This window comes from Triticum dicoccoides, chromosome 7A (assembly GCF_002162155.2).
Source record: "Triticum dicoccoides isolate Atlit2015 ecotype Zavitan chromosome 7A, WEW_v2.0, whole genome shotgun sequence".
In the NCBI taxonomy this organism is placed as follows: domain Eukaryota; kingdom Viridiplantae; phylum Streptophyta; class Magnoliopsida; order Poales; family Poaceae; genus Triticum; species Triticum dicoccoides.
In genome coordinates, this window is record NC_041392.1 from 653,554,579 (window position 1) to 653,570,760 (window position 16,182).

At 46.9% G+C, this 16,182-nt stretch overlaps 1 protein-coding gene across 1 annotated transcript; it reads left to right on the top strand.

The window, feature by feature from the left end:
• Positions 1 to 608: 608 nt before the first annotated feature.
• LOC119329136 (putative germin-like protein 2-3) lies at positions 609 to 1,359 on the top strand. Its single transcript, XM_037602135.1, has 2 exons — positions 609 to 729; positions 824 to 1,359. Exons 1-2 carry the CDS (start codon positions 609 to 611, stop codon positions 1,357 to 1,359), a joined length of 657 nt encoding a protein of 218 aa, XP_037458032.1.
• Positions 1,360 to 16,182: the final 14,823 nt, after the last annotated feature.

Sequence of the window (16,182 nt, forward strand, 5' to 3'; positions counted from 1 at the left end):
GACACGGGAAGGAGAGAATACCCCCGATCTCGATCAGTTCACCCTCGCGAAGGAAGCGCACGTCCATCGTACACCCATGTTCATCGAGCAGCACGATCCTGAGCGCCTCGCCTCGGAGCCAGACCACGCCGTCGGCCAGCGAGATCCGTCGCGCGGCCACCAGGTCCGCGGCGTACGTCACGCGCCAGCGGGCGTCCATCCCTGGTCGAGAAATGGTGGGAGATCGAGCAGCACCTCTGCTGGATTCTTGGTCAATCGATGTTGATATGTACAGGCGACTCGTTCAAGCATAGATTGATCTGATGTAATCATGTACGCTATATATTAATTTGATCCTGCCGTCCCACATACATAAGTATGCGTAGCAGGCTGTCCAGATATATACACGCGCTCTGCAGGCTGCACACATCACAATTCACAAAGACTTGTTCCTAGACCCAACCATGTGTATCTAAACATGGGAAATGGGATACATATACGTACGGCAGGATGTCCCTATATATAGCCTCCTTCATTGCATAGAGATCACACAACTCAAGCAGCATAGCAACCGATTCCAAAGCTCGACTGCTTGCTACTTTACTCTAGCGAGGAGAAAACAAAGAGACATGGCCATTCGAGTGTTGCTCCTTGCAGGAGCTCTCCTGGCCCTTGCATGCTCGCATGGCGCCACGGCCTCCGACCCCAGCCATCTCCAGGACTTCTGCGTCGCCGACAAGACGTCTCCAGGTACCACATGCACACTGCATATATACTCTATCAATCGTAGTTAAGAAATCACTCATATCGGTTATGTTATATACGAATGAATTGACCCATGCAGTACGTGTCAACGGACTGGCTTGCAAGGCCGCGAAAGAGGTCGTCGTCGAGGACTTCTACTTCTCCGGCCTCCATGTGGCCGGCAACACGACCAACAAGCAGGGCTCCGCGGTGACTGCCGTCAACGTCGCACAGATCGGCGGGCTGAACACCATGGGCGTCTCCCTCGTCCGCATCGACTACGCGCCGTTTGGCCTCAACCCTCCCCACACTCACCCACGTTCCACCGAGATCCTGACTGTGCTAGAGGGTTGCCTGCATGTTGGTTTCGTGACGTCGAACCCCGAGAACAAACACTTTGAGAAGGTTCTCAACAAGGGAGATGTGTTTGTGTTTCCTAAGGGCCTCGTCCATTACCAGTACAACAACAGGACTACCGGTGCAGTAGCTATTGCGGCACTGAGCAGCCAGAACCCTGGAGTGATCACGTTAGCCAACGCGGTGTTTGGAGCCGAACCTTCCATCCCGGCTGGTATTACTACCAAGGCCTTCCAGGTGGAGAAGAGCACGGTGGATTGGATCCAAGCACAGTTCTAAGTTGTGTTCCCACGAGTGCATTTGTTTGTTTGTAAGAATCGACCAGTACTATTTGGTGTTTAGATTATTCAAAACTTGCATTGCATTACATTCTTTCTATAACATTGTAAGTCGAGGATATTGTGTCCTCATGGATGTATGTTTTTTCCTGTTTAATGTTGATGTGTTGTGGGACACAACCCTATTGACTATTTTTTTCCATAGGTAATTGAATGCTTTCTTGTGTAATATTGATGTGTTGTGGGACACATCCCTATTGTTTATTTCAAATATAAATTGTTCTTTTCCTGCGTAACTATCACGGTGGCCCTTGCAAATGCAAGGGCAACGTCTTTATTCTTTTGAAATTGTTGGGAAAATAGTGTTTTTGATATTCTAGTGACAATGCTAAATTGAATATCATAAGAAAGCAAACTTATTAAAGGCCTCTTTGGTATGTAGGATTTTGAAACATAAGAATTTGATGCAAGTTCAAACAGAGGACTGGAAAAGCACAATAATTACTCCATTTGTTCCGGAATATATTGCATATCGGATTTTGGCAAAATCTAACTTTGTAAAGTTTGACCTAAGTTGGTACAAAAAATTGTCAACGTCTACAATACCAAACCATCACCATTAGATCATGAAATATATTTCATATGGTATATATTTAGTATTGTATATATTGGTCAAACTTTATGAAAGTTGACTTTTTGAGAAAACCAAATCACACGGTATTATGGAACGGAGTAAGTACAATTATGATTTTCTTATGCCACTAAATACCTCGATATGATTTTTATTGTGCATTATGTTTTTGAAATAAATATAACCAAACTAATGTATATAGACAGATGGATATCACATTTTATGCTCTCATATCATGTCTTTTCGTGCACCTAGTTTGTACATCAAACCCTCTAGAGAACCTTTTGAAATCCCTGATCTTTTTAGAACATAAATGGTAAACCAAAGGTTTTGTTAATATAAATATTTTATGGTTCTCGATTTGTTCATCCAACTATTAAAGCGGATAATTGTATCCACCAACTCTTAATACTATGTATGTTTGTTTCCTCTAGTGAGTTTCACTATTTATTTATTTATTTATTTATTTTTGACCGATGTAGCACCTTTTTGTTAGCCATATCACACATCACACAAATGTTAAGTTTTAAAATGATTTTCAATATTAAAGAGAAACTATATGTTCTTGAAATCATGAGAACTAGTATAAAAGAACATACAAATTTGATAAAATTCTTAAATGTGGTTTCCACTAAACCTCCTATTTTTAATTTATTTTAATTTTTTTATCATTTGCTTTACCTTTTGGTAGTTCAGTATTTTGTTAAATAAGATTAAATATATATATTTGAAGGAAACTTTTATGTGTGCACACCACATAAGATAAAACTACCTTTGTGCCAATTAAAGCCACTTTGAGGAACAGAGTTCAAAAAATGTCAAGAGTTGAGGGGTCAAATGTATCTTATTTAAGATGTTCATCATGGAGCCTGCACTCACCCAATAGTTGAGATAATAAAATTATGGTTTCTTTTAGAACAATCACCACATAAATATAGGAATATTTGGGTAGTTCAAATTCTAATTTGATCCATGGTTTAATGAGAGAGATATGTGGGTGAATGGTAGCTATTTAATTAGGTTCTGAATATGGCCAAACATCCCTATCAACATTCAATTTGTCTTATTTAACTATTTACTTTCTCTCTTTATTGAATTCGAATTGATATTGGTACACACGCACATATCTATATGATGATTTTATTTAGATTATGACACAACTTGTATAGGGGTATTTCAATGCAGTGAGTTCTGGATGCAACCCGAATCAAGAGAGTTCTCGGTCACATATATGTATTGTTTTGAGATTAAATTGGTAAATGTATGACATATATGATTTATTTAGTGGTTAATCGGAAAAATAAGATAATCCACGTGTTATACATTTAACAATAAGCCATAGAATAGACATGATATTTCATAGAGTAAAGAATTTTCCGTGACATGAGCCTCCAATTCTTATAAACACATATACACATGGCATGTTCCACTTTTTCTCAAGCAGCACCACAAGAAAGGAAGAGGCGAAGCTAGCTAGAAAAAAATTGGGCATGGAAGTTGCAGTGGTGCACAGAAGTGTGACTCCCACTAGCATTCCAGCATCACATGTGAGTACTTTAATCTTCAATCGTGTGTTACTATGGTAGGAAAAACTCATATGAAAAAATCTATGAATTTCATGCATGCGGCCAAGGAAATCATTATGGGCGTGTTTGGTTCCAGTTTGGAACAGTAGTCGCATTGCATGCCCTTCTCAACCCAGCCTGATTGAGGAAAAACAGGCCCTAATACGCCATATGCAACTTGATTGGTTGCCTGCATCCCTAGTCCCTGCATCTAGTAATACAAAAGTACACTTTGTTTGGTTGACTGCATTGGCCCTAGCGGCACATGAACACGGCGTTTGGTTGCATACGGCGTACATGTTGTGCTTACCTTGTACCATAGTTGGCGAGCTTACCCATAATGATCACACCTAGCACACCAACGCCACAACACAACAATGGTGACGAACTGGCGAAGATGATGAAGTTCTTCAGCTTCAGGCCGAACTGACGATCCACCTTAGCAGCTTCCACTTTGACAGCTCTAACATTGGCCCTGTCGACACTGCTGCCTCCGTGCTTTCGCACCCAAGCGGAGTAAGCTTGTTCTGCTGCCTGCTTAGTCTTGAACCCTCTATTGTTGCTGTTGCTATATGATGCCAGTTGTGCATTGGCTTCTTCCCATGAACTATAAACCCCTGGAACCTCACCAATGAACACGGCATACCACTTGCCCTAGCAATGCACAAGAGCAAGAGTTGAAGCAGCAAATCAATGGAGCACAAGTAGCAAGCAAAGTTGCACACAAATAACAATGGAGCAGAAAAGAAGTAAAGCATGCATGATCATACGGCATAGCAAGTTCTTCCTAGCACTACCTTGGTGTTAACCTACCACCACATCCAAAAGAGGGTGTCGTCCTACCACCGCAAGTTCACCATCACCGTGAGGGGTTAGTATATACCACCTCACCAAAATATACAGACCATCAAATAGTTTTTGAGCCCTAGCTACACAAAATGTACATCGTCATCGTCATCATCGTTGTCGTCGGGGATCATGCACGCTCACAGGCAGCACTACTCTAGTAGTAGTGCTTGCCCAGCCAGCTCCTGAGCCACAACACCCTATGAGCGTCGGCCATGGCAACGAACCCAACACCCTGGGCCTTGTTGTCAAGCAGGTGGCTGAGAGCTGCCATGAGAGCCTCGTTGCTGAAGCCACCCTGGGTCATGAAAGCGCCATACAGGTTAGGGTGGACGTCGAGGGGCTTGCACTCCCTGATGGCTGTTGCCACCTCCTTCACCACCTCAGTCATGCTGCAGAAGACATTGATCTCCTCCTCCATCAGGCCTCCTCTCTTCCTCTTCCTATCAACGGGGTCCAATGGCTTGTCGAAGGGCTTCGCAACAGGCTTGTCAAGGCCATCAAGGATCTCGACGTCCGGGGTCCCAGGGAAGTCAGGCATGGGAGAACCAAGAGGCTCCCCCGAGCCCATGGCATGCTTCCCAGTTGCCAGCCCGAAGGAGAAGATGTGCTACATCTGGTTGTAGTTCTGGATGGGTGTGTTGAGGAACTCAGCGTCCCTTGGGTGGTCCTAAGAATGAAACAGAAGTGTTGTTAGTTGCGATTAGGAGTAGGCAGTGGTGGATAGTATGGAAAGGAAGAGGGCTGTGAGCTAACCGCGACATGGCCGGCATAGTGCTCTGCTTCCAGAACTATGGATCAAGTGTTCTCATCCCATGAGGCGCTGCTAACGTCTCTCAGCTTGAACACTTGGATCCATCGACTTCTCCACTTCCTCAGGTGGTTGTACACCTGGGTGGCAGACACCTCTTGCCCACAGAACTCGAACACCTGCTTCGCAACGGTGTTCAAGTGCACATCCTTGAAGCCCTTGTCAGTCCTAACTCCACTAGAGATGAGCTCACACATCTTGTTCAACACGAACATGGACATGAACGGCTGCCACTTCATGTTGTTCGACCTACCATCCTTCTTTGCCTTTACTGCTGCTAGCTTGAGTGTAGCGGCAGCAACAACAGCAGTAGTTGGCTCAACGAGCACTACTGGTGAAAGGATCGATATAGTTGACTAGAGGGGGGGGGGTGAATAGGCAACTAACAATTTTTAGCTTTTCTTTAACAATTTAAACTTTGCATCAAATTAGGTTGTTTAGATATGCAACTAAGTGAGCAACCTATATGATGCAACAATGATAAGTACACAAGCAAGCAAGAGATATATCACAAATAAGCTCACACAAGTAAAGGCACGAAATAACCAAAAGTGGAGCTGGTGGAGACGAGGATGTGTTACCGAAGTTCCTTCCCTTTGATGGGAAGTACGTCTCCGTTGGAGCGGTGTGGAGGCACAATGCTCCCCAAGATGCCACTAGGGCCACCGTATTCTCCTCACGCCCTCACACAATGCGAGATGCCGTGATTCTACTATTGGTGCCCTTGGAGGCGGCGACCAAACCTTTACAAACAAGGTTGGGGCAATCTCCACAACTTAATTGGAGGCTCCCAACGACACCATGAAACTTCACCACAATGGACTATGGCTCCGTGGTGACCTCAACCGTCTAGGGTGCTCAAACACCCAAGAGTAACAAGATCCGCAAGGGATTAGTGGGGGGAATCAAATTTCTCTTAGTGGAAGTGTAGATCGGGGCCTTCTCAACCACTCCCGAGCAAATCAACAAGTTTGATTGCATTACTAGGGAAAACCTTATACACAGAACTTTAGCAGTAGCGCGGGTCAAAGAAGGACGCTGGTGCTAAGTAGCAGTAGCGCGCCTGTGCAAACCGCGCTGTAGATAAAGTTTTAGCAGTAGCGCGTCTTGTTCTAAACACGTTACTAATAAAATTCCGACGGCTTAGCCGATAGGCTACACATAGTAGTAGCGACCTATATCGAACCGCTCTACCGCTACTTTCTTTGTAGCAACGCGTTTTAATCTAAACTCGCTACTACTAAAGGATATAAAATTAAATGGAAAGCACATAGAAAGGTAATTGAAAATGAAAGAAATAGAATAAGGTGAAAGGAAAAAAATAAAATGTGAAGAAAACTAAATGAAAAAGGGAAAAGAAAGAGAAAGGAGTAGTAGTAGCGTGTATCCCAGAACGCGCTGTAGCTAACGTAGCAGTAGCGCGCTTTCTGGAACGTGCTCCTGCTACTTCTGACTTAACCACGGGGTTCGTCCATCCCCACGGCCACTTCCCCCAAATCCAGCTCTCCACTCTCGCCGCCGCTGTCGCCCGTCGGCCGCCGCGCTCTCTCCGCACACCCTCTACGCCATCCCGACCCCAGATTAAACGCCGCCCCCGCCCCCGACCTCAACGCCGCCCCGGACGCCGCCCCGGACCCCGACCTCGACGTCGCCATCCGTCGCGCGCCCGAGCCCCGACCCCGACGTCGACGCCGCCTGCCCCTCCCTCGTCGCAGGCACCCGAGGTGAGCACGCCTGCTCCTCCCTCTCCCCTACCTCTGCCTAGGGTTTCTTTATATTTTAGTTCCATCAAATTAGTTAGGGTTCATGTAAGGGTGGAAACGAATCAAATTTCTAAGATGAATCATAAAACAAGTAAAATTTGACCACTTATTTCACTTTATAGTTGGATAATTGGAATATCCGCTACCACTTTCCACTCCTAGCTTCATAAATTAGATGGTAATTAGGGCAGTAGTTCCTAGGTACTAATTAGTTAGTAAGAACTAGGTACTAATTAGGCATTAGTTTATTTTTATTTATAGTAAGTTTATTTTTGATAAGAACTAGTTGAATTGATAGAACTAGTTAATAAGAACTTGTTGCTATTTTTTAGTTAAAGCAATTTTTCCCGCATCGACGTGGATGATGCCTATCCCGCATCCTCGTCGTCGAGTCGGCGGAGGGCGACACCTACTTGACCAGATGGGCCATGTCCGGGACTGGGCTCCGCCGGGTGGTACTGGGAGGCGCTACCTACCGGGGGGCGCAGGTTGGTCAGGAGCCAGCGTGTCGTTGACCCGAACCTTCTTTGGTGGCGGTCGCTTGGGCCAGTGACGGTCCAGAGGCTCGAGGACCCCGCGGAGGTGGTGCGTCACCGTGTCAGTGAGGAGGGCGCGCACGTCCGTCGCTACTTGTTTGCGTTGGAGCACAGGTTCTCCAATACCTGGCAGGTTCTCCAGGGATCTCACTAGAGCTATGATCCCGTGATGGTTCCTTCTCTGTGGGTGTCGACCGCCCGCGCCGATACCCGTCGTGTGCTAGGGTTTTAGTTGTATTAGTGATGTTATATGTATGACACTATTCGGGATGTATTAGTGATAATATTCGATGATGTATGGATGCATGAGATGATTTACTTTTGCGTATTGAATGCATGCTAATTTGAGTCCTATAAGATATTTTGAAATGTATATCTTGTGTTGCTCAAATAGGATATGTGCTTGCCCAAGTGCCCGGTCATGTTTGCAGGTTACACCTCCGAGTGGCCTATGTTTTGCCGGAGTGTTGATTCATTTCTGCTCCGGCAAATTTCAGGCGCTCGATATGTCCTATTTTAGCAAAGGTCATGCTGGATTTTTCTGTGAATTTTGGCATGACTTGTGCCAGAAGATGTAGGAAATATCAAGTGCCCCGGATTTGTGTCTTGAGTATCCTGGTAGTTGTCTTCGATCGATTTTCAATTAATGTTTTAACTATGAACATAGGAAATGTCTGACGATGAAAAGGATTTCGGTATTTGCAAATACTGCGAAGACGAGTGCGGCCTGTGGGACTGAATCTTCCTAGATGATGATAGGTGCTTCAACATCAAGCTGGACAAGAACTTCGAAGTGGATACAGTAAATCAGAACGACAAGTCTTCATTTGCTTCATTTGCTTTAACTTATAATTTAAGCATGACATTAAGCATGACAAGTCTTTTTGTTTACTATTCTACTAGCGTATCCCCTGCCATGCAAGAGTTTTTGTATTGGATAAGATAGGTTTCGGTCGTACTATGGAGGAAAAGAAAGTTTACTTGAAGACCGAGCATGGTTATATTTTCCATAGAAAATTATACAATTCAGACGACTACACCTATTTTGGATGCAAAACATGGCGAGCACTATGCAAGACTTATGCATTTGAGCCTGATATGGTTATCACCTTTTATATTCGTCCGGAAGATGATATTGAAGGTAATACCGACATTTGGGTCGATGTGCAGACGCCTCCAGTTATACCATTATGTAAGTTTCTCAACCATATTTATGTCTTTGATATTGTTTATTCAAAAATAGTTGACAACTAATTTGTATTGTCAGCTTATTTCGGTGCAAGCAAACATGTCCAGCGCTTGGTAGACAGGACCTACTACTGCCCCGAGGCTGAACTAAACTACGAGGAGCTAAGTCATTATGTTTCATGACTTGAGGATCTTGATACTGTCAAGACAAATTTTCTTCCTGCATTTAGAAATGTTAGTACTGAAAACGTTCGACCAATAGTGTTCGTAATGAACTATGGTCACATCTATTTAGGAAGGATGGTAAGATTTTTACTATTTGTCCCCAGTGCATCTTTTCCATACACTATTTTTGAAGCTAAACTTCATTGCTAAGTATGTTACCATACGATGTTCTTCAACAGGGACTCCCGATGAATGTTGTGCCTTATGGGATCGAGACTAAACATGCCATGAGTATTATTAGCTTATGGCCAAGATATCCTACAGATTACTTTAGTGCATTCAAGATTAGCGACGGATGCTTAATAGTGCAAGACTGGACCAAATGTGTGATGGAGAAGCGCAGAGAAGTACTAGCGGGCAGCAAACAAATGCGCTACCCACGATTAGGAGATAGGTTCATCTGCATGCTCCAACTTGATCAAGGAGTAGAGCTACACATGTTTTATATTATTTTACCTAAGAGAGAGCAGCAGGAGTGATTAGCTAGCTAGAAATGAGTTTGAGGATGATGATGTGCTACACTATTACTATGATGATAAAATAGCTAGTGTTGGTGGTAATGACTATGATGATTATTATTATCTAGTGTTAGTGGTGATTAAAAAAATACTGTTGGTGGTAATGACTATGATGTTGATTAAATAGCTTATGCTGGCGCATTAGATTCAAGTGGAGGCAACATGTGGTGCACATCAAAAGTACTAATAGTCCAAACTGATCAAGTTTGGATTAGTAGTATACTTTTGACATGCACCACATATTGCCTCCACTTGAACCTAATCCACCTTCATTTGACACACTGTTATGGACATAATGATGCAAACCTCATAACTGGTATTGTACCAATATTTGTACGATGGTGCATAAATACACTAAAAATAAAAAAAATAAAAAAAAGAATACTAGTAGAGATGGAGAGAAAACACGCTGCCAGTAGTTACATTAGCAGTGGCGTGGGAGTGAACAAATGCTGCAGCTATTTGTCCTAGCTGTAGCGTGTGCGGGCACGCGTTACTGCTAAGCAATAGCTATAGCGCCTTATTAGTAGCGCGCCTACCCGCACTACTAGTGAGCACAAAACCAGCGCTACTGCTAGGGTTTTCCCTAGTAGTGTTGGCTAGGGAGTGAGATCGGGCGAAAATGGAGCTTGGAGCAACAATGGAGCTTAGGGTTGGAAGAGATGGTCAACTAGAGGAAGAAGACACCCCTTATATAGCTGTGGACAAAATCCAACCGTTATCCACCTAACCAGCCCGCGACTTGCGGTACTACCGCCCCTGACCAGCGGCACTACCGTAAGGCCATGCGGTACTTCCGCCCCTGACCAGCGGTACTACCGCAAGGCCATGCATCACTACCGTGAGGGACCGCGGTACTACCGCAACAGCAGCAGGAGCTAGGACAAACCTGTAGCACAAGGGCTGAGGGCGGTGCTGCCGCAGGCGCGGTACTACCGCTCCCCCTTGCGGTACTACCGCAAGGCAGGAAACTCCTAGCTTGGGAAGAGCGCGGATGAATAAACATACATCCGTGCCTACTTCCGCTGGAAAACAGACGATGCAAAAATCCGACATAGTACTACCGCTGAGGAGCGGTACTACCTCCTAGCAGCTGAGCCAGGCCACGCGTGGTACTACCGCGCACGGGGTGCGGTACTACCCTGGAGGCGCGGATGTAAAAAATTACATCCGCCCCTACTACCGCGAAGAAGCGGCACTTGGCCTGGGGGCCACGGTACTAAGCTCCGGAGGAGCGGTACTACCGTGGGCTCCTGCGGTACTACTGCGCCGAAGTACGGTACTACCGCTCCAGGGAGCAGTACTACCGCAATCCCAACATCAGCAACTAGGACAAAGCAAAGAGGATAAACGGAGGATGCTCCAATGCGTATGGGAAAGGTGGAGACAAGGAAGAAAACGTGTACGTGATGAATCCACCCGAACCTTTCCGACGCAGACCCCCTCTTAATAGTACGGCTTTCTTACGATTCAAAACCACCAAAAAGAAATGTAGAAAAATGCCGTCTTCAATAGTCTTTGAGGGGCACGAAATCGTCTTGTGCCTAGCGATGAAACGTCTGGGAAACTCAAGGCACACGATTAGTCCGCAAAAACATTGTAATCAATCACCAAAACACCTTAGGGATAAATATGCCCTTACAATCTCCCCCTTTTTGGTGGATTGATGACAATACGGGATTTTCACAAATGGAAATAATATTGAGCAAACACAAACCCCTCCTCTCTAGAATATAGACGGGCTCCCCCTAGATGTGTGCAAACTAGATGGTTGCTTTGGACTGCACGGCACACATACTAGGATCAAAACTCCCCCTATATTTTAGAGACAAGGAATATCTTGCAATAGTAAGGCTAACACTAGACAAGATAGCAAATACGAGCATAACATAAGTAGCACAATTATAAGCTCACTAAGATAGGATAGAGTGCATATGTCTTACACCATATGAAGGATAAGTCTCAAAGGCGCAAACCAAACCAAAGCAAACGAGGTCCAAATGACAAAGCAAACACACCAAACACGACACATGACTCGCAAGCACGCAAATCCCTACACTCTCTCCCCCTTTGGCATCGAGACGCCAAAAGGAAGAGAGGACACCTACACGCAAGGGGTGGCTCAGGCAGAGAAATCATCCCAACTCTCCTCGTGCTCCTTGTCAGACTCGGCGACGGGGACGGTCTCCTCGATGTCCTCCTCAGAATCAGTCCACTTGTAGCCTTGCTTCGCTATCCATGGAGCCTCTGGCGTGATGACCTCCTCAGAACCGCCTGAAACATCCTCTCCAAAGACCCTCATAATCTTCTTGTCGCGGCGGCGACTCTCCTTGGATGCCATGCGAGTCATGTACTGCTGCTTTGCTTGCGTGCATAAACGAGTATTCATCTTGTCCTTCAACTTCTTGGCCCACGAGGGCTCTGAGGAAGGATGGGGACACCTAGCAGCACGGTCCTCAGCAACATCCTCTACTCCAGCCTCCTCCTCATCAACATCCCTCCTAGCAGCAGACGCCTCAGCACGAGTAGTAGTGTTGGCCCAGTTGGGCTTGACACAGAGACTGATGTGCTCATGCCGAATCCAGTCTGGAGCAAGGAACTCGTCACCAGGGTACAGCTTCTCCCAAGTCTTGGAGATCAACAGAAACATGTATGGTCCATAGATAGGTACCTTATGGTTGAACACCGCAAACCGAAGCTCACAACACATGATGTGTGAGACATCAAGTGGCTGAGTCTGAGACACAAGTGCCTCCTTGCACAGGAGCATCATATCCACCAGATAGGAATGAACCTTGTCCTTGTCGCCAATGCGAGGGAATAGAGAGTTGCGGAAGATGTGATGCATGATATCCAGAAAGGAGTTCAGCACCCATGTCGACTTGCCACTGGGAAGCACCTTCTCAACATAGAACGGCTGTATCTTGTTCATGCTAGCAGACTCAGGATTGGCATGGGGGCGAACACCAACGGGTGTGGTGAGCCCGTCATCAGGAACTTTGAGCAGATCCATGAACTCCTAGGTAGCAGTCAATTGACGGCCATTGGTCATCCAGGTCATCCTCCGCTCCTCCCCGGGGTGAAAATAAACTGAGGCAAAGAACTGACAGATAAGCTCAGGGTCATAGTCAAGGTGGAAAGAGATCACATGTTCAATACTGAACTGCTCCACCAAGTCCAGAGCTTCTCCAAAGTACTCACGAAACTTGTCCTTCCTCAAGTGATTCATGTCTATCCACTTGACATCCACGTAGGTATTTTGCTTGTTCTTGATTACATCCAGATCAAAGAGAGTCTGCTGCTTGGTCCAAAACAATTCACGGCCTCTGATGATAGCACGAGCATTCACATAAGGGTTGATCTTCCGGCGATGGATGTACTCAGAGAGGGGAATCTCGTCCATGCCCTTAGCGGGTTCCTTGTTCTTGTTGTCTTGACATTGCGCTTGGGGGCACTGGAGCCCTCTGGTCCTTCATCTTGATGATTGCGCAGTCGCTTGGAGCCAGTGTCACGACTGGGATTGGAACGGCGAGAGCCACCACCTAAGAAACAAGAGAAAGCACACACAAAGAGCGAGAAGAATCAATGCAAAGACCTTAGCAAAACAAGAGAAACAAGTAGAAAGCATACGTGGTAATTGCCACGAGAGAGATTGGACACAAACGGGAGTACTTTCAGGTTGTGCGGTACTAAAATTTTAGTATCGATCCTAGGCGCGGTAGTACCGTGTGAGGTCACAATAGTACCGTCATTTGGAGCGGTAGTAAGAGCTTAGTGCCACAGCATGTGCGGTAGTACCACACCGGACGGGCGGTAGTACCGGACTAGCGGTAGTACCACACAAGAGGCGCGGTAGTACCGCACCGCGTCAGATCAGAACCACTTTTGAATCTGAGAAGAACCGCGAAACCACGGCGGTACTATGGTTGATCAAATCTACCATAGGATAACATATCAAGTATAATTTCTATGCAACATGACTGTCCTACACCCTACTCTTGCAGAGATTGGCCTAAAATCGCAAGAACAACACGCATCTCCCCAAAAACCTAGAAGCAAAAGAACAACCAAGAAAGAGAGGGATTTGGCGAGAAACCTTGTTCCATGGCAAGAGGAAGTGGTGGAGAACAATCCCACCGGTCGGAATCCGAGGAGAGTGGACGGAGACGGAGATCCGCTAGGACCTCCGGCGCCATTCTTGAGCAAGAGAGAGAGACGGTGGGGAGAGAGACAAGTGAATGAGTATGGGGAGTTGGAACTCCCCTGCCTGAGTCATAACCCCCCACGCCCTCGGCGGAAGTACCGCTCTCCCAAGCGGCAGTAAAAAATTACTGGCGCGCTAGGTGCGGTAGTACCGTGCACCCCATACGCGGTAGTACCGTGGCTGGCCGCGTTAGTACCGCGGGCTCAAGAAGTTGCACGTTTCAAACAAGAAAAAGAGGTCTGCGCACCGAATCTTCAAGCCAACAAGACACCACAAGAACACTGTCGGTGTCAAAACCGGCGAATCTTGGGTAGGGGGTCCCGAACTATGAGTCTAGGCCGGATGGTAACAGGAGGCAGGGGACACGATGTTTTACCCAGGTTCGGGCCCTCTTGATGGAGGTAAAACCCTACGTCCTGCTTGATTAATATTGATGATATGGGTAGTACAAGAGTAGATCTACCATGAGATCAGAGAGGCTAAACCCTAGAAGCTAGCCTATGGTATGATTGTATGTTGTGATTGTTGTCCTATGGACTAAAACCCTTCGGTTTATATAGACACCGGAGAGGGTTAGGGTTACACAAGGTCGGTTACAAAGGAGGAGATATCCATATACGTATTGCCTAGCTTGCCTTCCACACCAAGTAGAGTCCCATCCGGACATGAGACGAAGTCTTCAATCTTGTATCTTCTTAGTCTAACAGTCCGGCCAATGGAGATAGTCCGGCTGTCCGGAGACCCCCTAATCCAGGATTCCCTCAGTAGCCCCTAAACCAGGCTTCAATGATGATGAGTCCGGCGTGCAGTATTGTCTTCGGCATTGCAAGGCGGGTTCCTTCTCCGAATACATCAGAAGAATTTGAATACGCGGATAGTGTCTGACCCTGCAAAATAAGTTCCATGTACCATCGTAGAGAGAATAATATTTTCACAGATCTAAATTGCTGGCTTGTTTTGGCAGCATGACGTTATGTCATGGCCCGGTGATTATTCAAACCATTTCCTTTAACCAGCCCCGCACGCGAGGCAGTTTTTCGACACGTCTTGTCAAAGCAGAGATCGTGTCCCCTTATTACGGGATTCTCATCAATACGGGCATGGGTAACCCAACTCCGCCATCAATTGCGGTGCTTGGGGGATAAGCGAGTTTTACCAGGCAAGTGGGGACGCTTAGTTTCGTCCGCCCATATAAAGGGATAAGGATTCACCTTTCTATCCATGCCTTCTTCCTCCTTTGCTCATCCGTTTTCGCACACTCGAGCTCTAGCGCCCAAGCCCACACTTCCGCCTCAACCTTCTCCAACCATGTCCGGAGCGGGAGGCAAGTAGATGGTCTCCTCCGTCATGGAGGGAGACATCAAGAAACTGAGGAGAGCCGGATACCTGCCCGACGACATCGCGCACCGTCTCCCCGATGAGGGGCAGCTCATCCCCACCCCCAGGCCCCATGAGAGGGTAGTATTCATCACCCATTTCCTTCGCAGACTGGGATTCCCTCTCCATCCCTTCGCCCGGGGGCTCATGTTTTATTACGGCCTGGATTTCCACGATCTAGCCCCGAACTTCATCCTCAACATCTCGGCGTTTATCGTCGTGTGCGAGTCCTTCCTTCGCATCAAGCCCCACTTCGGCTTATGGCTGAAGACCTTCAATGTCAAGCCGAAGGTGGTGGGTGGCCTTCAGGTAGAGTGCGGAGGCGCCATGGTGGGCAAGATGCCCAACATAACATGGCTAAAGGGCTCCTTTGTGGAAACCATAAAGGGGTGGCAATCGGGGTGGTTCTATATCACCGAGCCGCACGACCCTACATGGGCAGCGGCCCCCGAGTTCCGATCTGGCATCCCCACGCGGCTCACCTCCTGGAAAGAGAAGGGCTTGTCCTGGGGTAATTCGAAAGAGCTGACCGGACTCCAAACATGTATTCAAAACATGGTGGACAAGAAGCTCAAGCTTGTCAACATAGTCCAAGTCATGCTCATCCGCCGGATACTCCCGTGCCAACAACGGGAGTTCAACTTGTGGGAGTTCAATCCGCCGCAGCACCGAACTCTGAACAGGCTCTTCGATACGACTCATGAAGATGCCTGGAGGGTGCTGTCCAAAAGTGTCGAGGTCCCCCCCCCTATTATGGAGGATCGCGGATTCAGCGCGAAGCGCCAAGCCAGTGCGGTAAGCTGCTCTACCTTTCACAAGATACTTATTTTTTCATATAGATTGACTCTATGCGGGATCTAAACTCCCGTACCTTTGACAGGACTGGCAGAAGATGGCCGGACAGATCGACTGTCCGGCTCCTTTGCCCGAAGGCCCCGCAGACGCTCTTCTGGCTAAGATGTTGACTCCGGCCCCTTATAAGATGTTGACTCGATGCCAGGCGTCGTCGGACTCCCAGTTCGATGACTCTGCAGCGCACTCTTCCCCCGAAGACGAGGAAGAAGAAGAAGATGCTCCCCCACTGACTGGGGGAGACAAGAAAAGGAAGGCCGCCCCAACTGGGGAGGCCGGCGGGTCCAAGAAGGGAAGAACTCTCCTTC